This window comes from Malania oleifera, chromosome 5 (assembly GCF_029873635.1).
Source record: "Malania oleifera isolate guangnan ecotype guangnan chromosome 5, ASM2987363v1, whole genome shotgun sequence".
Taxonomy (NCBI): domain Eukaryota; kingdom Viridiplantae; phylum Streptophyta; class Magnoliopsida; order Santalales; family Ximeniaceae; genus Malania; species Malania oleifera.
Window position 1 is genome coordinate 10,470,793 of NC_080421.1, and position 27,403 is coordinate 10,498,195.

The window sequence follows — 27,403 nt, forward strand, 5'->3', positions numbered from 1 at the left end:
AAAAATGATCACTGCAAGGCAAAACATCTCAAAAGAGAATAGATACACCGATGGTAAAAGATGATATCATAATACTTGTATTAAGTTTAATTTATTTATTGTATTCGGTTTCTCCTAGCACAATTAAGAATAAATCTGATAAAATGTGTTTTTTGTTTTTGTTGCTCAATATTGTTGGAGAAATGAATACAATTAGTGCAAATAACTTGATACAATAATAAAATTTGGGAAAATTATTTTATGATACATAGTGAAATTAATCAAAGCTATTTGATTTTATTTGTTTGATACTATTATACGTGACATTGGTTGTACCAGCCAAAGGCTGAGTTGAGGCATTCGAACAATTAATTCATATAAAAGTGATTTTATATGTGAAAAAAATCAATATAATACGAATTTAAATGAGTGAAAATATGTAGAAGAAGATTTCTTTTGATAAAAAGTAAGTATTAAACACTAAGTAAAATAAGTTATGTAAGTATTGAATACTAATTCAAACTAAGAACAGATAAATTAAATATACAACTAATTTAATGATTCAACTAAGTAAACTACCATGTGTTCTAAACATAATTAAATAAGAAATATTTGAAAAGTAACTCATAAATAATTTCGATTTTAACTCACAACTCACTAAATATTGAATCAATTTTAAAAATTAATTTTTTTTAAAAAATAAACAAATAAATACCCAAAACCCATGCTTAAAGATTAAATTTGGGTGTTTTTTTTTTCTATTTCAAATGAACATTTAAATGATCTAATCACTCTTTCAAAACCCTAGAACCCACCCATTCATGATCCAACCCATCTCCCACTCCTCCCATTTTCTTTACGCTACAATAATTTTTTTACAGGTGTTTCACAACGCAACGCACGCCACCGTTGCCTGTCAAAGCGCCACTTGTCGGCATGTCAGTGCCCAAACAATCCTAATGGACCGTCATTATTACCATTCCGCCCCCCGAGAAAAGCAATTATTCCCATTGTCCTTTTTCTGCCTTTCGGCGTCACCCCCAACGCCAAGAACACAACAGAACAAAAACCCGCTCACACTGGCACATATAAATACCCCTAAACAACAATCCACCCCAGATCTCGTCCTTAATCTTATCTGAGAGAGATCTTGGATTGAACAATGGAGGAGAGGCTGATACAGAGATTGGAAGCGGCGGTGGCGCGGTTGGAGGCGGTTTCAGGCGGAGGGCGCGCGGGAGGAGCGCCGGAGAGCGGCGGCGGCGGTGCGGCGGATCCTTCGATTGCTGCTTTTGACGATCTGATGGCGCAGTTCGTGGGTAGGGTTTCGGCCGCGGCGGGGAAGATTGGGGGACAAGTTTTGGTCGTTACGAGGGTTCTCGAGGAGGCGTTTTCTGCTGAGAGGGAGCTTCTCGTCAAGGTCAAGCAGACTCAGGTTGGTTCTGTTTTGTGGTTTGTTAGTTTTGCGTTTTGAATTTGGGATTAGATGAGATTGAGGTGTTTCGTTGTTGCGTTGGTGTTGGTTGGAAAATTTCGGGTTTGTATATTTGACTTTAGTGATGTGTGGATAGCTTATGACATGGTGACATTGTGCCCGAATTGCTTGGTTTTCTTGTTCTCATGTTTCTATGTTACTTGGTTTGCGGGTGATTTTGGTGATAATTTTTCGGTTTAATCCCAACAGAGTATAGAGAAATGCTTAGAAATTTACTAGGGTTGGTTATTATCTATTTGGTGCTATTTTTAGATTTTGTTATCACCTTTTTGCAAAAGAATGCCTATTCCAATACATTCCAATTAATGCACGACGATGGCATTGATGCTTGCGTCTTTTACTATTGGATGATTGGATCTGATCTCATGAGATTCATTTCTGACCCCCAAGACACTGATAGCTCGACTCCCTTGATCATATATCCAATTAGAGTTTTGGATGAGTTAACTAAATCTATGTTATTAGCAAAATTTTGAGGAAAGCTTAAGAGAAAGCACAGAAGCAGGGAAAATCATAAATGATATCAAATTAAAATGAGATTATGCATTCTAAGTTTGCAGTGGATTTTTAAAATACTTAAAAGTCTTAAATTGTGCAATAAGATTGTTTATTGATCATTTAAGATCAGCGATGATGAGTTCTTCCAGTTCTTAAGTGGTTTGGCACTTGATAGTCGATACTAGAATTGGTAGGTAAGTGCATTAGACAAGATTCAGAATAATGAATAAGATAAGTCATATGATTCATACTACGACCAAGAAATGGTCAATTGGCAGTGCTTGCATTTCTTTTTTCTGTATACGTATCATTTCTTGTTAATTGAATTGCTTTGATGATGAGTGTGTGATTTACAAGTGCAGAAACCTGACATGGTGGGATTGAGTGAATTTCTCAATCCATTGAATGAAGTGATTGTGAAAGCGAATGCAATGACAGAAGGAAGGCGATCTGATTTCTTTAACCACTTGAAGGCTGCCACTGACAGTCTCTCAGCTTTAGCATGGATTGCATATTCGGGAAAAGATTGTGGTAGGGTGAAAGCTGTGATCATTTTTTAATGGCGAAAGCAGATGGTTTTATTTGATCTTGATTGGTTCCTTAACATGCTTTATCTTTCTCCAAAGGTATGAGCTTGCCTATTGCACATGTGGAAGAAAGTTGGCAAATGGCAGAATTCTACAGTAACAAGGTACTTATATATTTGTAGCAGCAAGTGACTCCTGTTAGCTGTTACAATACCACCAAATAATTACTAAAAATATTTTCTTTCAAATAGAAAGAGAGTTGGTAATAGTAAACTCCTGTGCAAGAAGGTTGAGAATATTCTGGATTGAAAAATGATGTTTGCAATCTATTGTTGCATTCAATTTTTTAGGAATGTATCTTGAAATGTTGGTAAGTAATTGCATACACTTCCATTGTTTCATAACCAACAGCTTCATAGGTTCATCTGGTGAAAAGTCAAAATGAAAAATTAAGGGGAAAAAACTATGCACTGAAGTGTGTAATAACATATTGATTATTCAATTTTCATTTCCTGTATGCTTAATACTTCCAGTCTTCCATGTGTAGTGTATCATGGACATCTCCTGGATGGCCTCACACATGCCTTTCATATTGCTGTGCCCATTAGTGTTTTGAAGTTGTAAAGTCATTACCAAATCATGTTTGTTGACTCTCTGAATGGCAAATTTCAGATTCTTGTGGAGTACAAAAACAAAGACCCAAATCATGTGGAGTGGGCCAAAGCTTTGAAGGAACTATATTTTCCAGGTTTAAGGGATTATGTTAAGTGTTACTATCCTCTGGGCCCAGTATGGAGTTCCACAGGAAAAATTGTTGCTGCACCATCAAAAGCTCCTCCAACAGTTTCCCCTGTTGCTCCACCCCCTCCTCCAGCTCCTCTCTTCGGCTCTGAATCATCTCAGTCTTCAACATCACACCCAAAGACAGGGATGTCAGCTGTTTTTCAAGAAATTAGTGCGGGAAAGTCTGTGACTTCTGGTAGTTTTCTTCCACATTTGCACTGTTTTCTATTATTTGGGGTATGTTGCACAGTTTTAATTTGATTGCTTGCTTTTTAGGTTTGAGAAAAGTCACAGCAGATATGAAGACAAAGAACCGTGCAGATAGAAGTGGCGTTGTAGCCGCTGGTGAAAAGGAAGGCCGTACCAATTCACCTTCTTTTTCTAAAACTGGACCTCCAAAGTTAGAGCTTCAAATGGGTCGTAAGTGAGTATGCATTCCATTTGTAGATGCTTTGGCTTTATATTAGATTTGTGCCAGCATACAATTTTTAATCTCATTACTATGTTGTATTTACTGGCAGGTGGGTGGTTGAGAATCAAATTGGGAGAAAGAATCTTGTCATTGATGACTGTGATGCAAAACAGTCTGTATATATCTTTGGATGCAAAGATTCTGTTTTGCAAATCCAGGGTAATTTTTGTTTTCTCACAAGCAATATGATAATTGCCCTGACACATCATCCTCAGAAAAAAAAAAGAAAAAGAAAGAAAAAATGGAAACAAAAATAAAGAACAAAGAAAACAAAAAAGGAAAAATGAGCAGGATTTTTTTTTTTTTTTTAATATTTACATGCAGCCATATCTTACTCTAATAATGTGCAGGAAAAGTTAACAATATAACAGTTGACAAATGCACCAAGATGGGAATTGTTTTCAAGGTTAGTCTGAGCAGATTAGAATAGAGAATTGAGTACTTTTATGATATATGGAAGCTTTATGTTGTGAAAGATGCACGTTCATTTTTAAACCTTGAATTGTGAAATACAGGATGTTGTGGCTGCTTGTGAGGTTGTTAACTGCAATGGTGTTGAGGTGCAATGCCAGGTATCTACTTTTTTGTTGGGAAACAAATATAATTAGAGTAATGATTCTGGCATATTTTAAATTGACAACATTACTATCACAATCTTTACTTAACTTCCTAACGTGCTAATAGTGTTCTGAGCATTAGAATTTCATATTGAGCAGTTCAATGACCTACACTATTGAAGGCTAGAATGACCCAAGTTCTTAATTTTTAAATGCTATTACAGGGTTCAGCTCCAACTATTTCAGTTGACAACACATCAGGCTGCCAATTGTATTTGAGCAAAGATTCTTTGGAAACCTCTATAACAACAGCTAAATCAAGCGAGATCAATGTCTTGGTACCTGGTGCTGACCCTAATGGTGATTGGGTGAGTTAACATTTTCTGTTTGGCTGGTTTGCTCTGGGTATTTATCCTATAATGTATTTTTTGTTGGTATACTCATCCATTGCGATTGTTTAAAATTATTAAGCTTGACATTAAAAAAGATGCCATGTACAACACTCACGCTGAGAACTCGGATATGATTGCTGTGGATGACCTGATTTGGTTAGAAATAGTCCTGAGAAATGTTTGAAATGATTAAAAATCACCTAGTTAGCTGAATGTGCTTACACTCTAGCAAGCCACAAGTTGGTGCAAAATATGGTGCATTTTCATTCCAGAACTCTAAATCTAGAGATTTGAAGTTTAATTCAAAGTTTTCCATATGAAATATTGTTGTATTAGTAAAAGTGGTGCATTATCATATTATGTTTTTCTTTTCAATCATTATTAATGTACTTTACCAAAGAAAATTTCTTAGCATCTTCTCTTAAATGGAAGAAAGTTCCATCAGACATTTTTATGCTATACATCTCTATATGGATACCCCTAATCCACCTCATCCACCTCACTTTTGAGTATATATCGTACCCTGTTCTGTGAACCGGAACATTCTGAATTCTAGGTAACATTGATGAGGACCATTTGGTTAGGTCATTCAAGTATGTGGCTTGAAAGTCTATGTAGCTGAAATGCACTTCTAGGAAACCATTAGCTGGGTCAACTGTCTCCTCTCACTTTCTCTAACTGACTAGGGCCTCCTTGTGAATATGACTAGGCAAGGATTGATTAGGATATCCAGTGTCATGTTTGTCCTGTGGTTTCTATTGTTAGAACTTGGTAAGACATTAATCAAATGATAGTTGCTCAAAGAATGCTTGCAGCTTTTAATTTGTGTGTGATGTTATGTTGTCTTGCTTTTAATTTTGTGTATTCTTCCCTAGAATGGTTCAACTGGCATTAGCAGATTATGCAGTAATATATTTTTTAATGCCTTGATTCTGAAAATTTTCAATTTAATTGGATCATTTGATGGAGTGGTAATATTAGAGTTTCCGTAACCCAGTTTTCAAGGTTTACTTTTGTTTTCTTTTCATTTTCTTTCAAAGGTAAATGTGGAGCTTTTAAAAATTGGATTTTACTCTCCCTAGTCCTTACCTAGGGCATTGGCACTAATGACATGCCTGATTAGGGCATGCTGAGCGTGTTTTCTGGGGATGTCAAGAAGTTATACTGATGATCTTCAATTACTTTATTTGCTAGGTTGGACTGTAAATGCCTTGTCAAAATTGGTCAAACTTTCTATTGGTATATTAACTATTTTGGTGGGAAGTGGAAACCCCAATAAAACTTGTGCAGAATTGAGCAGGAAGTGGCTGAAGTTCAGTTTCTTCTCTCCTAAAATATCATGTAAATAATCTTTTGACTTTTTTGATTACATAACTAATGCAATAGTTAAAAAGACTACTGGCATTCTGGTTTGTTTGGAACCACTTATAGAAAAACACATTTCTGAAAAAAGTAATGAATTGGAAAATGTTGATATTAAATACTAATAGAAAGGTCCTGAAATCCATATAACAATTTCTTGGGTGTGTCTAAAAATAAGTGCTGATTGTAAGTGATGTATGAATTTATTGTAATTTATAATAATATTATAATGTTTCAACATATTAGTAATATGTTATAATATAGAACAAAAAATAATGTATGATTATTAAATTGTGTCAATGATAATATTATTGAATAAACTAACAATTTTAGTCAATATCTTCTAATTAATATTTTAAATTAAAATTTATTTTATTTTTTATAAATAAATCAGTTGTATGATTATTATTTTCTAATGAACAATTATCTATAAACATTTAATAATTCATCAGTCATCACTAATTCATTTCGGTGGTGGGGGGAGATCTGGGAGCACCGCTAGATCCGTCGGTAAAGGTGATGTGAGGTGACTGAAGCGGCCTAGGTTGCTTCTTGGGCATAGGCCTGAGTCGCCTGACTGCCTGTGAGAGAAGGGGGGTGAGGGTGGGTTGGTGATAGTCTGGTGCCAGAGGAGGAGGCAGCGGCAGCAGCAGCAGCAACTTGGGTCCTCCATGCTCACAGAACTGAGAGTTATAAGTTACAACTTCACCACCACCTCTTTAAAAAATTGCAAGTTTGTTAACGGTCTCTAACGTCAACCTTATAAGGTGGTCAAAATGGCAATTCTTCAGCATTTACGGAAAATGTTTTTTTTTTTTTTAATGTGAAAAAGGTGGTTTTGAAAAACTATTTTTGCAGTAAGTACTTGCTTTTGTGCAAGCCCAGCAGTACTTTTTAGGACAAGTCCTTATTTTAAGTGGTAAGTATTGTAAGTAATTTTTTAATTGGTTTGAGATGTGGGGGCTAATTTCACTTTGATGGGAAAATTTCTTCACCAAATTTGCATCTTAGGAAGAAGTCACTGGCACTGCTATGCAATCCGGTGGCAGAGGTTCCTGAGTTGCATTTGTGATTGTCTTTAAAAGCTGCTGATCTTTTGTACTGTTTTTTAGCAATGTTCCTGTATGCTGTATTTGTTGATCACACAAAGGATAGGAATATATTCTTATATACGGATACAAATTTCTATGGATCCTGGAAGCTTGATCGTAACATATTCTGTTCTGGGCTTCTATGCACGAGCATCCATAGAATGAGTTGATTCAGCTGGTGCTAAACCTTGTCATTTTGATCATTTTCACCTGACGTTTCTTAAGATTGTGAGACCAACAATGCCCGCAAACATTTAAACCATATCTACAATGCACATTTCAGTTTTTAGTTGCTGATTAATTGTGGGACATTGGCTGAAGATAACATCCTTCCATGATTTGCTTAGTCCTGGTTTTGTTGTCCCTGTCTGTATTTCCGAGTCATTATCCATTATTTTGATTGTGTTTATTAATTATGCATATGGTATTGAATCTATTGATGCCAAAGACTGATGCCTCTCTCTTAAGTTTTAAAATTAAAATGAGTTGGTTCCCCCAGGGCGGATGGTAATAATGCATCAAATGCATGTAAATATCTGACCTTTAAATTTTTTTAAAAAAATCAATTCTAGGTTTAATTGGCATTCATCTAGGTGTGACAGTGGACTTAAATTATTTATTTATTTATTTATTTTGGTGTTTTTAAGTTAGGTAGAATTCGTTTAATCTTTTGAATTTGCATGCTTTAAAAAAAAAGAAAAAAGAAAATTCAGACATGAATAAGAAGTTTTGGCTCGTTGAGTTTATGATGGATAATTCTTCATGTGTTACGTTGCAGGGGGAGCATGCTTTGCCCCAGCAGTTTGTTCATGTCTTCAAGAATGGGCAGTTCGTAACAACTCCGGTGTCCCATTCTGGAGGGTAATTGCGATAGCTTTTTGTTGAACGCAAGCATTTGGCTGCTTGTTTCTTCGTTTTTCATATACATCATCGGAAGACTGCAGAATGGCGCTTTTTTTTTTTTTTTCTCTCGGCCCGATTCAGTTACAGTTGGTATTTGAGTATGCTTATACATTTGCATTCTGTTGGGTTTGCTCTTACACTGCTGTTTTTTGGTTGATCAAACTGTTGTAATTTTCTGCCTGTTTTAGGCTGAGTTTGTTTCCATATGAATGGCCTGTTGTGAGCCTTTCTTTTTTTTGTTTTTTTCGGTCTGGTATTTGTGTTATATGTAATGTTTTGCTTTTCCAACTGTCTGATTTATTTATTAATTTATTTATTCGTATACTTTTCAGTTTCCACACAGAGGAGCTTCTTATTTATCTTCCCTCTTTTTGTTGTGGGTTTTGTGTGTCTATGTTTGTGAGGACTTTGAATTTGAAATGATATGAATTTGGACGAAATGTAATAGAGAGTTATAATTTATAGAAATTCAAATTTAAAACTTGACTATGCAAATTTACTCAGTTTTAGGTTTATGCATGCAGCTGCATTATGTTCGAGAGTGATGTTGATTTAGACAATTAAATATCATTTTATTAATTATGAAAATGCAAATTTCAAGTCCCTAAAATAATCAATCTGGTGTAGGGCTGTGTTAGATTGTGGTTCTTGAAAAGGTGTTTGTGGATAATTGTGTGCGAAAAGGTGACTTTATAGGAATTCGAGTGCCTTGGCTTTTAAGCAACAATCTTCACATCCCAAGTTGTGAAAACTGTTGTCTTGTTTTGTTCCTTCTATTAGTAATAAATAAATTTAAGTTACATTTTGTTTCAAGGAATGATAATTTTTTAAGAAGCCTTTGTAATATTAAGATTTGACCGTTTCGCGTTGTCATAATTTAAGTAAAGAATAATATCATTTTTTAATAAAGTGGACAAACACTGAATGATTACTCTTCAATTTTACTTTAAAAATTTATTTTTGAAATCTTAATTTTTGTTTGATTGGAGTAATATGACTTTTTATATTATTATTTTTTGAAATTGTTCTTATATGATAATTTTTTTTTATATTTTCATTTTCTTTGAATTTATTCTTAAGAATAAGAATCCAGTCCTTTTGGTGGAAAGAAAAAGAAAGGAAAATGAGGAGGGAACTCATTTTTCATTGAATTTTTCTCTTTATATCAAATACTATTAAAAATAAAAATTTGTTCTAATATGATTAAAAATTAAGGAAATTGTCTTCAATTTTCTTAATAACCAAAGAAATTGAATTTTTTGTGTTTTTCTTTTATTTTCCTCATAATTTTCAAGTTCCGAGCGGGTCAATCGTTTCATGAACTAATTAACTCAACCTTTGGTATGTTGGAGTGAAGTGGATAATTTTTTTTTTTTTTACGTTTTCATCTTCTTTTTAAAAAAAATAAAAAAAATTTATTTTTAGGAATAAGCATGTTGTGAACTTGCCGAACATTTGATATGCCGGTATGAAAAATAGGAGCAGAACAAAGTGAAATATTACATAGTCAATATCTAGAATTATAAAGATCAATTTGATTACATATTAAATAAACCTAATCCAATGTTCTTCTCCTATTAATGAAATCTTCTTTTGTTAAATATATAGTTAATTAATTAATTCAATTTTTGTACATTATAATCGAATTTAGTGTGAATGAAATGAAATGAAAAATTATATTGAAAATATGTAAAATTATAGAGATTATTTTCATACCATTCTATATTCCATTTACTCTATTCAAAGTTGAGTTGTGCCCTTATGGTAAAAAAATAGGTTTTTGAATTTTGCCCTTCTTTTTCAAGGATCTTATTTATTTTAATTTTATGATTTTACTGCCAAATTCAAAATCTCACAATTTTAAAATTTTATTCTACTTTTGTTTGGGTCAAGGATTTATTTGGATGAAGGAAAAAATAAAATGGAATATTGTTTTTATATTGGAAACTATTATAAACAGATTTTTTTTCTAGTGTGATTGAATTTTTTTTAAAAAAATGAAAACTTAAATTCTTATTCATTAGTATATATAATTTTTCAAACTTTAATAATTAAACATAAAAATGATATATATTAATATTAGTTAAAAGTTCCAAATAGAGTTAAATAAATACCATACTCTTAAAGAGGACAAAAAATATTGATTTATGTTGGTGCATCAAATGACCCTGAAGTTCTTCAATTGAATTAAAAGCAAATTGATTTTTTTTTTTTTTTGTTGATGCACTAGAAAAATAAAATAAAATTAGGCCCTCTGAATCACTTTATCGGTCGATGAAATCAGTCCATTTGAATTACGTGAATCTCAATTATAAATCACCTAAAACACATTGTGAGCTTGTGTATTTTGAGTCCCTGTATCATATGTGTCATTACGTATATTGCATCATTTAATAAGATCCTATCAATTAGGGTTGTATCATCACGATTTGTGTTACTAAGTTTTTTTTTTTTTTTAATCTTTATATGAAAGTAGAGGAAGAAATGTGGTAGACCCTATTAGAAAACTAATAATATAAAATGATAAAACTTAGATATAAATAGAATAAAAATAAAACCAAAATTTACAAATAGACTGAGGTACAAATATCTCGCTCTCTTTAATAAGATTCAAATCCTCTGTGGTTTATTGGTTTAACCCACGAACCGGTGCAGCAGAATTTCTCAATCTTTTCTACCTCAGGATATATACAATAACCCGATTTGAATCGTATGACTCTCTTCAATTCCGCACAAACGGAAGTGCCCAAAGCTCCACAAAAAAACACATTTCTCTTTACTTGTCAAACTCTCTAGACTTAAAGAAGGATGATATGATGAAAATGAAGAGAAAATATTGATGTGTTGTGCAAATGCCTCAAGAGTCTATTTATAAGTACAAAATGACCCTTCAGTCTCCATGTACTTAATAAATAAGATATGTATATATTAAGTAGATACAACCCAAGATTCAAGGTACATTCATATAATTAATCATATGCATTTATGAGATACATGAATGAATTGTCATAACCCAATCCAAGGTACATATTCTTTTCCAAGATAACAATAAAATAATAATATTATTATAATACACAAACAATATAATAATAATATTAAAATACACTAACAATTCCCCCCTCATTTTAATATTATGTATACACCATGCATATAGTGAGTTTAACAATCAAAGATGAATAATTATGCATAATGAAGGTGTGCTCTACATTGAATCTTCACTTACTGAACAATAATCATTACTCCACAGTCACTAGTGGTCTCAGACTTGAACTATGATTGCTTAAGGGAAATAAAGTATTAGTGCTCACACATGATCATTCAGGTGTTGACATGAGCTTTAATAGCCAGCACGTTTTGGCCTTGTGCTAATCCCAGTTTCATGAGCATATTTGAGAATAAGCCCAATTCTCATAGAGAGCAGCCCTACTCCCATGCTCACATAGGTGAAATCTGTTAAGGGTGCTCCTGTAACTCTGACACCCCACTCATAAGAGATATATATTATCATTAAAAACTCAACCTCCTCCGTTATAAGATAAATGCATTTACACCATAGGGATGAGTTTAAAAATAATAGTGCATTTCTTATGACCACCATATGATTTGTTCTTCCCATTGAACCCAATTACAGGATGTTTGGTCCTTAGGTTGGATATCCTCATACGTGGTTCGTGATTTTTAAGGGCTTTAATCCCAACCCCCTTGATGTATTCCAGACTCTTTCTTTTACTAAGACCTTAGTTAATGGATCCGCAAGATTTTTAGAAGATTTTATATTGTTATATTTGTGTGTGGCTCTTATACTTAGTGGGATCACAAACAAAGGAAGAAAAACATGTGAGAGAAGTCTTCTTGTGCTGGCAGCAAAAGACTCGTCGACGAGTAGATACCGAGAGCTTGAAAATTTCAGAGTTAAAGACTTATCGACGAGTGAGCTTCTTTGACTTGTCGACAAATCCTTTATTCTTGTCGACGAGTGTGCCTAGGCTACGAGAAGAAATTTAAATTTTGAATTTGAACGTTGGGGTGGTTGGGTAATTGGAGGGAAACCTCTGAATGAATGCCTATTTATCCCTATCTGAAGGTATTGTGAGACATGAGAGAGATCTTTGTGAAGTGTATTGTGTATTCTCAAATTTCTTAGTGAAATTTTTGTATGGATTGCTTTCGTGGATGTAGGTTTTGCTGAACCACGTATATCTTGTTGTTGTACTTGTTATTTCATGTTTTCTAGTTGAGTTTGATTTACTTGTTGCATTTTTATTCCATTGTGCATCCTATATCTGATCCATTATTACAACAAAGTGGTATCAAAGCGATTGTTGAGATGGCTTCGGGATCATCTTCTGCAAGATTTGACTTCGTCAAATTGGACGGAATCAAAAACTTTGGTTATGGTAGAGGAGAGTGAAGGACATACTTGTGCAACAAGGGATGACTAAGGCTCTACTTGGCGTTCAACTGGTTGGAATGGATGAGGCAATATGGGGAGAATTGGCAGCAAAAGCCATTTCTAAAATACGCTTGTGTTTGGCCGATGAAGTTCTCTATCATGTGATGGGGATATACTATGTATTTCATCAGGTTCGGAGTGCCTTACAGATGATTCTTGATCCTAAATACTAGATGCTCTTATCACATGACAGCAAATAGAAAATGGTTTGTGTAACGACCCGAGTAATAATAGTATTTAAATTATAAAGAGGGAGGGAAATGGAATCAGTAACAGAAGGAGGCAGCCGACTGTTCGTCGACGACATTGCATTTTGGAGGTGATAATTCCAAGAAATTTCCCCAGGCCTTGTCGACAAACATAGGGGTTTCGTCGACGAGGGTTCTTCAGGACCTTGTCAACGAGGTCCCGTCTCGTCGACGAGAAGATACCGAGAGAGGAATTTTGGGAAGTCTGAAATTCATCAACGAGGGTGCAGATTCATCGACGAACTTTCTACAGGACTCGTCGACGAGGTGACGTGGCTCGTTGACGAATCCCGCAGTATAAATAGTGCAAAACTTCGGATTAATTCAGAAATACAGTGCCACTCTCTCTCCTAAGACCCCTATTCTATCTCTTTTCGATTTCGGTCCCGTCAGTCGCTGGATCGACGATCTGAGGCCACCACAACGCTCCTAGCGGAGTTCTCTTTAAGATTACTGGAGTGGATCGTTGGTGGAACGAAGTTGAAATTCATCCCAAATCCAGGGTAAGGTCTTTTATTTGAAATTTGAGTTTTCGGCAGTTGTAAGAAATGTAATAGACGTAGAAATAGTAATATTTTGTTTTGGAGAAAATTATTTTTAGGGTGTTGAGTAGGAAACCCTGCGGGTGTAGGACCCGTCTCAGTAGGGGATTTTAGCAGGAGTTAGGTAAGAGAAATATGCTATGTTAGGCAATTTTACTATATTCAGTATAAACTATACATTTTTATCAGATGATTATTCACGATAGAAATTTATACAGTTTATCATTTATGTATAATATGTTTAAAATTACTATGTGGCTTGAGAATATGGGTATAGTAAATAAACATGTTTTACAGTATTTTCAGGATATGTTTTACAGAATAAACAGCTAGTGGTTATGTTTTATAGTAATCACAGAATACCATGATTATACAGTTTTCAGTACCATGATTATGTAGTTTTCAGTTCCATGATTATACAGTTTCCAACACCATGACTTACAGATTATAGTTTAGTTCAGAAACACAGTTGACATAGTTACAATTTATTTCATTGTTATGGTAAATACAGTTATTTCATAATCATGGTAAATCAGATAGTTGTATATAGAGATATATTATATAGTATCAGACCCTGTTGGACCATACAGTTACAGAGCACAGTACTGTAGTTACATACAGTTTACAGAGTGCAACCACCTATTCAGATAATACGTGGTAGTAGGTCGATCGTATAGTGCCTTGACGCGGACAGGCTCCCCATCAAATATGGGTTGAGGAGGGCAGATCAGACCGAGGGAGTATAGTGGTTTACCCTGGTCGGCTAGTCAGGATAGATCCAGCCTATGGGCCGCACAACCCTGTCATGAGGGGTTAAATCATGACACACAATTATCTACAGGAAAGTTTTCAGTTATTATTATGTATACACAGATTTAAAAAGACAGAGATTATACTTATGTACATTAGAAGTATTTTGACTAGTAACCTAAAATTATAGATATGTTAAGCAATATGGAATTGGTGGTGATTTATGTTATTTGTATAGTATTCATAGATCTAGCTATATATGATTATATAGAAACAGATTTTCATAGTACTGTAACTCATTTGTCACACACTAGTAATAACATATTTTGTCTTACTGAGCGTTGGCTCATCCCATTAATTTATATTTTTCAGGTGATCTAGGTAGGCGAGCAGATCAGACTCGCAGGTGGAGGGGTTTCAGTGACAACCTGTCAGTAGAGAGTGAGTATGTTTTTGGAGTATTTCTGTATAGTCCTAGCCCAGTTGAGGGTATTTTGGGGAACAATTGTACATGTATATTTTGGGAACATTTTCGCACTCTGGTATTGTATATAATTACATATGGTTATGTTTATTTGATTTCTGTTTCTTGCTGCTTATTTTGATGATTGGGTTTAATCTAGTGTGGTATCAGAGCATTTTAAATGTTATAGTAAAAAAAAAAAAAAACCCCCCAATTAAATAGCAGGTCATTACAGTTTGACACCTACAAGTCAGTCAATACTGGTTGTGTTTTGATGGGAAATAATATTTCATGCAAAATACTTGGCATTGGAAATGTTAAAATCAAAATGCATGATGGTGTTGTAAGAACCATATGTGAAGTAAGGCATGTTAAGGGTTTAGGAAAGAATGTTATTTCATTGGGTACTTTAGACTGTAATGGATTTTGTTACAAGACTGAAAGTGGAGAAATGAAAGTGTGTGAAGACAATTCTATAGTAATGAAAGGAGAAAAGATAGCGAGAAATATCTATGTACTGTAGGGTGTTATCGTTGTAAGTGGAGCTACAACTGTTGAATCTGAATCAGATACTTTGTGGCATATAGTTGAAGTATATGGATGACTACATGTATTCACGTGTTTGGAGACTAATGATGATAGCATCAAAGGATAGAAATATGTTTTTCGTGAATGTATCATGGAAGGTCTTGGTTTATCTCATGTGGCACAAGCCTGATGTTGAGGTGTTGTCATTGAGGTGGAGTAGCAGACCAGGAGAGAAATCCTCATGTCATCCATTGGGACTGAGTATGTTGGGTTTGTTCAAGGAGTTTTGTGAGCAGGGTAGATCATATCCAGGGTTTATAGGGTACTTCTTGGTATAGTCAGTGAGTATGATGCATTTCTCGTGTGACCGATCGCCAAAGGTATCGCTAGAAAAGAAAGTTGCAAGTGACTTGTGGGCAGGTTTTGTGGTAGACTACTCGGTTGTGAGTGGATGTCCACTGGTGCACTATTCTAGTGATGGAGGATCCAGGCTTGGTATTATGTCCAGACAGTACATCTTTTTGGGTTGTAAGAAAGGTGGGTGCAAGTTAGGTGATCCTGTGGCAAACAAAGGGGTGATCGAGGACATGATTTTTGGTGATAAAGCCATGAGGTCGTGTACTCAGGTAAAGGAAGAAAAACAAATGCTAGAAAACCGCGGCAACAAAAATTATATTATTTAGGTAGAGTTAGGAACTCAGGGCAGAACTGTGGGGAGTTCTATCTCGGGTCAACAGTATCACAGTATGAATGGACATGTAATGCAGGTGGAGCAACAAACTCAGGGTATAGATGACATAGTTCATATTGCAAAAGAGTTTTCAGCTCGAGAGACCAGTAGGATCACGGTGGGCTCATAGGTACTATCAGACCACTACTCAGGTATGCGAGTTGATTAGGCTTCTAGTTTGGAAGAGGGTGATAGGATGTCGTGGAGTGATGTATATGTTGTGTGTGAGTAACATTTTATTGGCTGGAAAGGCTTTAACTAAGGTTAATCAGTTGGGAACTCTGTTGAAAGTCTTTGACATAAATGTAATGGGTACAACCAAGATCGGTCTTGGTTTGCTGATTCGCATAGACACAACTGCAAAGAGATTGGTGTTATCTCAGGGTAGCTTTGTGGACAGAACCGCAGGGAGAGTTTGTTTGCCGTCTCAGGGAGGTTTTGTGGAGAATCGTTGTGAAATGTCTACCGTTCGGTACCCAAGAATGGGCTGTGATGTCCGGGATATGTCAAAGGTCCTCAATGATTGTGTAATGGAGTGTTTCAGCAAGCAACAGAGTGGACCGTCAGTTGTTTGTTTTGTTGAAGACTATGCAGAGGGTTTTGGTGATATAAGACTTGCAGCAGATTTTGTGTTTACTATTGTGGTAAGGTCTTATTAGAAGCCTAGGGCAAAGTTTTCAGATGTTACATCTATAGCTATATCGGAGTTGATGGTAGAAGCTGAAGCGGCCATTGGCAAGTTCAAGAGGTTGCTTGGACTTGGTGCATGTATCCAAGTACTAGAAAGGAGACAGTCCCAAACGAGCGTTTCAAGTTCAAGAATCAGTCATGTTTTTCAGGTTCTCCTAAGGGGCATATAATTGCCAAGGTGGAGATTGTTATATTTGCGCGTGACTCTTATACTTAGTGGGATCACAAACAAAGGAAAAAAAACATATGAGAGAAGTCTTCTTATGTTGGCAGCCAAAGATTCGTTGATGAGTGCCCTATGTTCATCGACGAGTAGATATCGAGAGCTAAAAAATTTCAGAGTTAAAGACTTGTCAACAAGAGGATAGACTCATTGTCGAATCCAACGATCAAGAAATATACCATCACACTATTTTGTAATTTCCATGCCTAAAATAATAATAGCCTCATTTAAATCTTTCATCTCAAAATATTTTTTGAGCATTGTTTTTATTTTATTTATGACATGCAAAGTTGAACAAAAAATGAGCAAGTCATTCACATAGAGGCCAATAATAACATGTGAATCTCCAAGTATAATAATTTTGGGTTCCTTAAAAGGAGTGTACACCTTGAACAAAAATATATTATAACAAACATGCCTCTTAGCACCTGAGTCTGCCCACCACCCTTCAATATTGTGGACCATATTTATATCGATAAGCATTGTCACAAATGGTTCCTCAACTATATTAGATTGGGGAAAAGACCCACGTTTTCAAAATTTGCAAATTCGAGCAATATGCCTACTTTTGTCACTAATATAACAAACATTGTTGTTTTGCTTGTAAGGGAGTCATTGGGTCAAATTCTTTTGATTAGGGTTGCCCCTGTTCATTTTGTGAGGTCTATTGTTATTTTCCATATTTCTCATCTTAGGCTTTAATTGATGGTTTTTAGGAAAAGATCTTTAGGTAAAGTATTATATTCAGAATAAAATAAATTTACCTTTATAGTATTACCATTTGTCTTACAGAATTGCATCTTGTCCTCTTATCTCGTTGGTGTTATACTTATTCTGCAAAACCTTCCAGCTTTTCTTGCCTTTCTATCTCTTAAAGTAAGCTCCTTTAAACCGAAAAGACTTGTTGAGATCTCCAACATTTTCACTCGATTTTCAACCGTAGGCTCCATATTTTGAATTTCCTTAAAATTGTTAGAAAACTAATGATATAAAATGATAAAACTTAGATTCAAATAGAATAAAAATAAAATAACGATTTACAAATAGGTAGAGACATAGACATCTTACTCTCTTTAAGGAGATTCAAGTCTTCTGTGGTTTATTGGCTTAACCCACGAATCGGTGTAACATGATTTCTCCAGACTTGTCTTCCCTAAGATACAAGAACTTGATTTGAATCATATGATTCTCTCCAATTCGGCACAAACGAAGGAGTCCAAAGTTCTACAAAAAAAAGAAAAAAACATTTCTCTTTACTTATCAAACTCTCTAAATTTAAAAGAATAATGATATGATGAGAATAAAGAAAAGAGAATAGCTGAACGATCTATTTATAAGTACAAAATGACTTTTTATTCTTCACATACTTAATAAATAAGATATATATATATATATATATATAAATGAAGTAGATACAACTCTAAATTTAAGGTATATCCATATAATTAATCTTATATATTCGTGAGATACATGAACAAATGATACATCTTTTTTTTCAAAATAATAATAAAATAATAACATTATTATAATACATAAAAGGGACTACGCTTTTACGTCTCCCATCATCTCAATTCTAATCTCCAAAGCCGTCTCAGCTACGTTTGGTTAGAAAGCGACGTCGCTTTGCCCTTTTCTTCTTGCCGGATCCAAACCCAAATAATTAAAGTAAAACACTTTTTGGGGATCGAAGAAAGATGGAATCATCTTTGTTTCCAACTTTCCATAAAAATATTATTACAGAATTTTTTTTTTTTTTTAAAAAGAAGAACAAAAGATGAACTACATACACGCATCTCTATGAAGGTTGCTGCTGTCGTCTTCAATTGTCCTGTTAAAAACAACTTTAATAAATGAAATTTATGTCATTCTACCAACTCTTTCTTTTCTTTTCTTTTTTTCCTTTAAACTTCTTTTATTTAGTTTTCATCACATTTTTTATTTAGTTCTGCCATTTAAATAAACTTTGGATTTAAATTTGTATTAAATTTAGATAAAGATATAATATAAATTTATATTAAAATTTATTCAAATTCAAATTTAATATCCAAAATCTATGTACCCAAATACGGCATAAGAGTTTTGTTTGATTACAAAGATCACCGACATTATAATTAATAAAAAAGTAAAATAAAATTATAAGAAATAAAAGATAAATTGAATAATCACACTATAAAGTTTATGTGATTCGACACTTAAAGAGTGAGTTTCTCTCGTTTTCGCCTCTTTTTTTTTTTGTAATAAAAAAAATAAAAGTAGGATCTAACACTTTCGATAATCAATTTTTACCTTTGTTAGGAGCTTTTAAGTTTGAAGTTTTTGAAAGTTAAAAGTTGACTTTTTCTCTAATAAATTATTTTGTTTCATTATTATCCTTAATTTTTTTTTTCAAATATAACAAAATTACTAAAGCATTAGGCTTAGTTTGTTCTGCTCTCACTTTTTAAAAGAACCCTTTAAACAATTTGAAGTGTTTATAAAAAAAGTTATAAGGTGCCCAAAGATATTTAAAATGACTATTTTAGAAAGGGAAAAACAAATAAAGAGGCAAATTTTTCATTTTATTGTGTAAGAAAATACTCTTCCGTGGTATTTTTTGAAATCAAACTTGAATGAAAAATGGTAAGGTCTTGCCCAAAATAGAGGTTGTTGTCCAAGCCACAAAACTAAAGTTACAAAACTCCAAATGATAATAAGACCAACCAGAATGAAGAAGGATGAGTCATCACAAACAAGTTGTCAAAATTGTTGTTCAATCGGATGAGAAATCACCATCCGATCATCAAGATCAAGTTAATTGTGCAGACACCCTCAATCCTGAAATTTTAACAAACTATTTTCTTCTCTCCTTCACTCTTTTCTTGACTATTTCAAGGATACATAACACTTTTTATTTTATTTTATAATTTTGGAGCAATAACTTCCACAAATTCATTATTTTTGCTTCTTCAAAGACGACCTACCATCTTACAAAGAAAGTCACAACCAAACCCCCAGGGTGTGGTTCAGGTGGTAATGCGGGCTGCAGGAGTGCCTCTCACGAGATCAGGTGTTCAAACCTTCTCGGATTCATTTTCGCCCTTGGATTCCTAAAATTTAACTTCCTTTGGAGTTGTGGAGTCGGCTTCAAGGGGCGCGAGATTAGTCACGTGGACCGTAAAACGGACACGCGGAAATCCGATGCGTAATAAAAAAAAAAAGAAAGCCACAACCAAATAATTAATGAACCACTCGATTTCAAGACAACAAGTGTGATAGTGATACCACTAGACACAAAGGCCTTCACTTCCACTTGGACATGGACTCCTCTTGGGCATTGACCAAGACTTTCAAGAGTTTTATACATATAAATCATCCTCAACATAGCACGAAACCCCACAAAACTAGGGTTAAGAGAATTATTAAATAATAATAATAATAATAATAATAATAAGTAGTATTTGGAAGCATACACATGAATTTTAAAACTTAAATTTAAATTTATATAAAATTTTAAATATATATATAATATGAATTTAAATGTGCATAACATTGTACTTTTTGGATTTTATTTTCTGTTTCCAATTCGGCCCATGCTCACCTGCTCCACTAGTCCAACTTAGAATGGCCCAGGCTACGCGACCAATCAGTCAACCACGAACGTAATTGAATTTCGCCAAGAAATCCAAATTCATTTGTTACCGCAAGGGTGTGTTACATATTTTTCAATGACAATTTTATCCCTAATTTCAATATAAAATAATAAATTTGTCCTCCTTTTTCTTTCTTTTTAAAAAAAAAAAAACTTACACTTGTAAAAAAAAATTAGGGAAAAAAATTATCATGTGACTCATGAAAAATAAATATAGACTAGTACGAGTCCTATTTTTAAAGTGCTAATAATGCTATCCTGTTTTTTTATTTATTTATTTATTTTTTTTTATGACTCGGGGACTTTAGCCACCTTTCACGCTACTTTGGACACCATGGTGCCGCGTCAAAGTCATGTGGATAAAAGCCGTCCGCCCATTGACGCACCCCTAGTCACCGGGATAAACTCTCAAAGGGGAAACGCCATCCGGTTATTATTGTTATTATATTATAATGACGACAAAAAAATTATTTTTAAAAACATTATAATACACTTTGATCAAGTTATAGTTTTCTAGGATGAATTATATATGTTATTGTCAATATTTGTTAGTTATGATGTAAAATATATATATATATATATAATTTTGTGTATTATAATTTATTAAATATTAAATTTGTACGTGTGACAATATTATATTCATAAAGAGCATGCATGCATATCCTATTTAATTTTTACACAATACTTGATGTTGATATTTGAGAAATCTAAAAATAAATAGGGCAAAAGATACTAAACACCCATGAGGTTTGATAATTTAACAACAATCTCTCATGAGGTTTCAAAATTTTCATGAACCTTCCTCGAGGTTTCAAAAATCTCAAGAACCTTCCTTAAGATTTGTTCAAAAGATACAAACGTCCTTTTGTATTTTATAAAAAGATAAATTTTTTAAAATGAGATATGTGTCTTTTTAGCAAACTTCATGGAAGAAAGAAAGATTTCTATCTTTTTGTTAAACCTCGGATAGGTGAGTGTCTTTTGATCAAATAAACATTTTGATTCATCAATAAAAATTAGTTGTGTATTGATATTATATTTTATGTTTTATAATGTTATTAAATATTAAATTAATATGATTAATAATATTATATTCATAAAGAGTATATAGGCACATTTTTGAAGGCAAGTACTTAGTATTGATATCTGAGAAATCTAAAAGTAAATATTGTGATTTGTCCATGTAAATTAAATGTGTTAAATAAATTTATATTTAAATTTTAATATATTTTAAACGTATGTAAAATAATCCATTTTTTCCCCAAAAGAACTAAAATTTTTATAGCTCATAGCTGCTTGTATGGTTTAATAAAATACATAATTATGTATACATAAGTGTGCCCGTAAATAAGTAGTAATTTTTTTTTTCAAAAAAAAAAGAAAAAAATAATTGCACTTGCTCAAATTGCTTGCATGGGATCCATGTTTAAATAAAAAAAAAAAGTATGATTTTTTTTTTCAAAATTTAAAATAAAAAAACAATTTATATTTAAAAGAATGCGAGCTCAGAGAGAAAGAGAGAGAGAGATTCCATTTTATTGATTTTGGTCAAATTTTTGGTTTTATTTATTATGCCTAAGGGGTTTTGCTCATAAAAAAATTTCATTAGGTTAAGTCATAACTTAGATCTCCTTATACACATCTATTTGAGATTGTGACGTATATTGTAAAATATTATTAAAAAGAATTTTGCATATAGTATTGAATAAAATTAAAGAAAAGGAAATAAATAAATTATACATACTACAAATAAATGAAAATTTTATAATGAAAGAAAATCAAATTAAAAAGATTTCAAAGTGAAGAATTATGCGTAGTATCAAATTAAATTAAATGTGTAAATATTTCAAGAAACAAACTACAAAATTAAATTATTGTGAGAAAATAAAATCAATTAATAAAAAGCTAGCAAAAAATATTTAAATAAAATAAATTTTGGCATCTAACTAATAAAATCAGCATGCATGCTCCTAAGATTTGACTTTAATATTAGAAGATTAAGATAATAAGAGTTTGAAATTTAAAATCTTATTAATTAAGATTTTAATAAGACAAAATTAAATGTTAATGAGAATCTCGACATTAAATTGTTTTATTCTAAAAAATTGTTTTTTATTATTAAAACAAAATATTTCTGAAGTTTTTACTTTAATAGAATGTGAATATACCTCTTATTTTCCTTTTTTTTTTTTTTTCTCTCTCTTTTTTTTTAAATAAAATTTAATTTTCATGTAAAATATGTAAATAAATAAAGAAAGAGATTGTTACCGTTACAGTCTTCCACGCTCTCTCCGCTGTACTGCTACGCGACGACCGTCCTTATCTTCTTCTTCTTCTTCTTCTTCTTTAAACGCACAGCCGTAGACGAGTGTGTGTGAGAGCGAGCTGTTCTGTTCGTCCATGGCTGCTGCGATCACTCTGCCTTCTTCATTCTCCTTCTTCGTCTTCTTCTTCGCTCTCTCTCTTCTCCCACTCTTCTTCTACCATGCAGGTAAGTTCGGCATCTCCAATTCATTCATTTAAGTGATTAATTTTCCTTTTTTTTGACAAGTTTCTCTCTTTTTCTTTGTTAAATTTCTGTAGTTGCTTTCGATTATTGGTGATGTGATCTGCGTGCTTCGTAACTGAGCCTTCCAGTATAATTTCCTTGCCAGATTAGGAAAATTTATTTTATCGGGAAATTGTTGTTTTCTAGTGTAATTCTGTTTCGATTTGTTTTTCCTTCTGTGGAATTTCAATTTGAGACTTCACGGAATTCATCGCCTGAAAGAGAATCTTGGAAGGGCCAGATTGCGGAATGCAGGGGGATCGCGACCGGGACGGCGTCGTTTTCGTCTGAGAAACAGCTTGAAAACGGCGTCGTCCCGACAGAAGAGTGCTCTAGCCCACCGAGTCAACTCAGTGCTTTTTTTTTTTCTTTTTTTCTTTTTTTAATAATTCTGGTCAAAATGTCGGCGTCTGTCGCAGACTCGCAATCGTTCGTTGGGGTCAACTATGGCCAGGTCGCCGACAACCTTCCGCCGCCGGACGCGACGGTGAAGCTTCTCCAATCGACGTCGATCGGCAAGGTCAGACTCTATGGCGCCGATCCGGCGATCATCAAGGCTCTCGCCAACACCGGCATCGGAATCGTGATCGGTGCCTCCAACGGCGACATTCCAGGATTTGCCAACGATCCGAACTTTGCGACTCAGTGGATCAAGGCAAACGTGCTCCCCTACTACCCCACCAGCAAAATAACACTCATCACCGTCGGGAACGAGGTCCTGCTCTCCGGCGACCAAAACCTCATCTCTCAGCTCCTTCCGGCCATGCGAAATCTTCAAAACGCTCTCAGTGCGGCTTCCCTGGGCGGCAAGGTCAAGATCTCCACGGTTCATTCCATGGCCGTGTTGAGTCAATCCGACCCGCCATCTTCAGGTGCCTGCCCGACCCGTTTAATCAAGTATCCATTTCAAATGATGTCATTCTCATTTTTATGAGAAAAGTGGATGATAATTTACGTTTTTTTTTTTTGGGGTGATTTTTACTATGCAGGTATGTTCAATCCTGCGTTAGGTGATGTGATGAGAGGATTGTTGGAGTTTCAGAAGCAGAATGGATCTCCATTGACGATAAACCCGTACCCGTTCTTCGCATACCAGAGCGACCCGACGCCCGATACGCTGGCGTTTTGCCTGTTTCAACCCAACAAGGGACGAGTCGACTCGCGAACCAACATAAAATACACGAACATGTTCGATGCCCAGGTGTGTGCGTCTTCACCTTTCCCACCAGGCCCCACCGCTGCCAAAAATATAAATAAATATATAACTAAAAGTAGGTGACCTTTAAATTTAAATTTAAATTTGTATAGGTTTGAACGAGTATTTTACAAATTTAAACGTAAAACTAACTCACTCAAACTGCTCAATAAAACAGGAGTAAATAAATTTGCGCTTAGGCAGTATTATTTTATTGGATGAGAACACATGCTAAATCATTCTCGGGATTCGCTACAGATAAAAATAAAAAAATGAGGGCATTGATCTTTTTTATATAGCTGATCAAATCTTTTTGGCATAAGGTTATATGTACTGCCCAGTGGCTGCGCTTTTGCTGTTTGTGACATTTGCGTTGCTTCCTGCTGCTTTTAGTCATAAGAAATGAAACTCTAGTGTTGGGATTAGCCACGGATGGGACTGTGATCTGTTCAACGTTTCGACCAAAATCAAACCTCGAATCGAGCTGATAAGTTTTCAAATTTTAGAATAAGTTCTGAAACAGTAGCTGATTGTGTTAAAATTTGAAACACTCTATAGACCTTGGTCGAGGAATAACAAAGCAATGTTTCAATAGATCAGCTCACTGATCCTACTGTTTTTTTTTTTAGTTATATGAACTGGGTTATGGTATGATGTGCAGGTTGATGCTGTGCATTCTGCCCTGAGTGCAATGGGGTATAAGGATGTTGAGATTGTAGTGGCTGAAACAGGGTGGCCATACCATGGGGATCCCAATGAGGTGGGGCCTAGCGTCGAGAACGCTAAGGCCTACAATGGCAATTTGATTACTCATCTTAGATCACTGGTTGGGACGCCGTTGATGCCTGGAAAATCTGTCGACACGTACATATTTGCACTCTATGATGAGAATTTGAAGTCAGGGCCAGGGTCTGAGCGCGCATTTGGGCTGTTCAAGCCTGATCTCTCCATGACATATGATGCTGGACTTATAAAGAGCAGCCAGGTGAGAAGGCAGACTTTCAAAAAACAGCCCTTTTATTCCTCAACTGGTGACGATATCTATGATTGAACTTGAAGTGACAAAGTGATCAAATTTAGGAATTGAGAATTATTTGAAAGATGATACTTGGCAAGCTAACAATCAAACTTGGAAATATTGCTATTGAACCTGTTTGATGCTCCGAGACTGGGGAAAAAATGATGATCAAACAGTCATTTTCAAGTAGTGTTCCTTTAGATTAGTTCAGAGAAATGAGTGACCTCTTTAGCTTAAATGGAAATTGCCTGGTTGCGTATTGGAAAGTAATGGACTGTAGCTGTATTGTTTTAATCATGATTACTACATGGTGAGGCTCTTGTGAGCAAGTTTCTGAATTTTCTAAACATCATAGTACTATTTTTTACAAGGCAATTCAATTAACCGTGGATTTTATAACATTGGGTATGGTATAAACTTCTTATATCATCTTCACCGTGTCTGGAAAATCATAGATGATTCAAAAACATCCTTCTAATGTGCTTGAACACGCACACAAAAGTGCGTGCACATATGAATTATGTTTGTGGGAATGCACATATTTTAGTTACACAATTCAATATGATCTCTTATGGGTTTTGTTTATGATTTGTTCTTTCCAGACTCCCACTAATCCAACTCCAGTGAATCCATCTCCTAATCCAACTCCAGTGAATCCCGCTCCAAAACCAGCTACGATGGGTTGGTGTGTGCCCAAGGCTGGCACTTCTGATGCCCAATTACAGGCTAATCTTGACTATGCTTGCGGCCAAGGCATCAATTGCAGCCCAATCCAACCAGGCGGCGCCTGTTTTGAACCAAACACTGTAGCATCACACGCTGCCTATGCCATGAATCTCTTCTATCAAACTTCTGGCAAGAATTCTTGGAATTGTGATTTCTCTCAATCGGCTGCCCTCACATCCACTAATCCCAGTAAGTTCTTTTGTATGCCACCAATGTCTCTTCAGTTTTATTTTTCTAAAAAGATGAATTATCTAATAAGAAGAAAAAGAAAACTATAGAAAGGCTGCCCCAAATTATGTTTAAATTTACCCACATGGATGCATATCTTCAAGCTAAATACACTTCTGGTCACTGAATATTTTTTTTTTTAAATTATCTTGATTTATTATTATTCTTTTTTCTAATATGAACACCATTTATTGTAAAAATCATTGCTAAATTCATTGTAATTTCAAAGCTGCACTAGCTTTCTAATTCCAAAAATTACATTATGTTTACACTGAATTGCAGTAATTATACACATTGGAATAAAAAATTTACAGTAATCAGGATAAACAATTTAGAAAAGTTCACTGATCAAACAATGTATTGAACTTTAAGTACTTTCAATGATAACAATGAGAGAGAAAGAGAAATGCTCTTTTATGGCCTCTGGGGTCTTTATAGCACAATGATTGTAAAAGCAGAAAAGCATAGAAGCTTTTTGAAGTTGGTTCATTATTGCTTCCTTTTGGATAATTTCTATATTGTTTGGCAACTTGTTCTGCTTGTTTATTGTCCTTTTTTTCTGTGACTTACAGGTTATAATGCTTGCATTTACCCTGGCGGGAGCACCTAAAAAAGGAGATGCACCTTGATTTTGATCAGTATTTTGAACGATTAAGAAGACAAAATAAAGGAGGGTGTGGTGATATATAGTGCACTACCCTCTCTCTCTCTCTCTCTCCCTCCCCCCTCTCTCTCTCTCTCTCATCTCTTTTTTGGCTTTTCTTTTTTTTGGCTGATGATGGTTTTGAATGGGAAGAAGAGAAGATTGAAAATGGTGGTGGCTGAAATTAGGGTTTACTTATGTGTCTTATGTTCCAACTTCTCAATTGTGTAAATGTGATGCTAGGACAGATCTTTGCTTGTCATAGTGTAATGGGTCTATTGCAAGTTGCAATTGATTCGACATCAATAAAATAAGTATATATTCTCTTTTTTTTTTTTTGGCACTTCCAACTTGTATGATTGTATGAAGCACATGGTTTGTCATTAGGTAACGTCTCTCTCACACGCATCTCTCTTCTCAATTATTTTTTATTTTTATTGGCATCTAAACTTTGAGACCTTTAAAAGTGAAAACAGTCAAAATTGCATGAAGGTTGTTAGTTGTATGCCCTTAAATTTTTTCCACTCTATTATGATATTTTGGGTATGTTTGGATCAAAGATTTTATTTGGTATATTTTTCATTTTCTTTTTTACGTTCCTCGATAATCAAACATAAAAACGTGGATTCCTTAGGTCTCCATATGGAACTTAGAAAATATTGAAGAAAGGAAAGGAAAATATCAAAGAATTCACATTTTCATATTTGATTGTCCACAAAAATGAGAAAGAA

At 34.3% G+C, this 27,403-nt stretch overlaps 2 protein-coding genes across 3 annotated transcripts; both read left to right on the forward strand.

Annotated features, from left to right (window-relative positions):
- Positions 1-993: 993 nt before the first annotated feature.
- LOC131156226 (cyclase-associated protein 1) lies at positions 994-8,397 on the forward strand. Its single transcript, XM_058109744.1, has 10 exons — positions 994-1,414; positions 2,335-2,503; positions 2,599-2,663; positions 3,172-3,478; positions 3,559-3,706; positions 3,804-3,913; positions 4,105-4,160; positions 4,270-4,326; positions 4,536-4,679; positions 7,935-8,397. The coding sequence occupies exons 1-10, from the start codon at positions 1,142-1,144 to the stop codon at positions 8,019-8,021; spliced, it is 1,416 nt and encodes a 471-aa protein (XP_057965727.1). The 5' UTR covers positions 994-1,141; the 3' UTR covers positions 8,022-8,397.
- A 14,104-nt stretch (positions 8,398-22,501) lies between these two features.
- LOC131156227 (glucan endo-1,3-beta-D-glucosidase) lies at positions 22,502-27,006 on the forward strand. Of its 2 annotated transcripts, XM_058109746.1 has the most exons (6): positions 22,502-22,805; positions 23,282-23,734; positions 23,852-24,063; positions 24,719-25,042; positions 25,678-25,990; positions 26,602-27,006. In XM_058109746.1, exons 1-6 carry the CDS (start codon positions 22,715-22,717, stop codon positions 26,637-26,639), a joined length of 1,431 nt encoding a protein of 476 aa, XP_057965729.1. In that variant the 5' UTR covers positions 22,502-22,714; the 3' UTR covers positions 26,640-27,006. The 2 variants fall into 2 exon arrangements, with proteins under 2 accessions (XP_057965729.1, XP_057965728.1); XM_058109745.1 differs by having other exon boundaries at positions 22,556-22,805; positions 25,678-27,006.
- The last annotated feature ends 397 nt before the right edge of the window (positions 27,007-27,403 follow it).

Bases quoted from the DNA above. Each gene is read 5' to 3' on its own strand.
- LOC131156226 (XM_058109744.1), top strand. From the start codon at position 1,142: ATGGAGGAGAGGCTGATACAGAGATTGGAAGCGGCGGTGGCGCGGTTG. The intron at 1,415-2,334 runs GTTGGTTCTGTT...TTACAAGTGCAG, and splicing joins TCAAGGTCAAGCAGACTCAG to AAACCTGACATGGTGGGATT. The intron at 2,504-2,598 runs GTAGGGTGAAAG...CTTTCTCCAAAG, and splicing joins ATATTCGGGAAAAGATTGTG to GTATGAGCTTGCCTATTGCA.
- LOC131156227 (XM_058109745.1), top strand. From the start codon at position 22,715: ATGGCTGCTGCGATCACTCTGCCTTCTTCATTCTCCTTCTTCGTCTTC. The intron at 24,064-24,718 runs GTGTGTGCGTCT...TATGATGTGCAG, and splicing joins CGAACATGTTCGATGCCCAG to GTTGATGCTGTGCATTCTGC. The intron at 25,043-25,677 runs GTGAGAAGGCAG...TGTTCTTTCCAG, and splicing joins GACTTATAAAGAGCAGCCAG to ACTCCCACTAATCCAACTCC.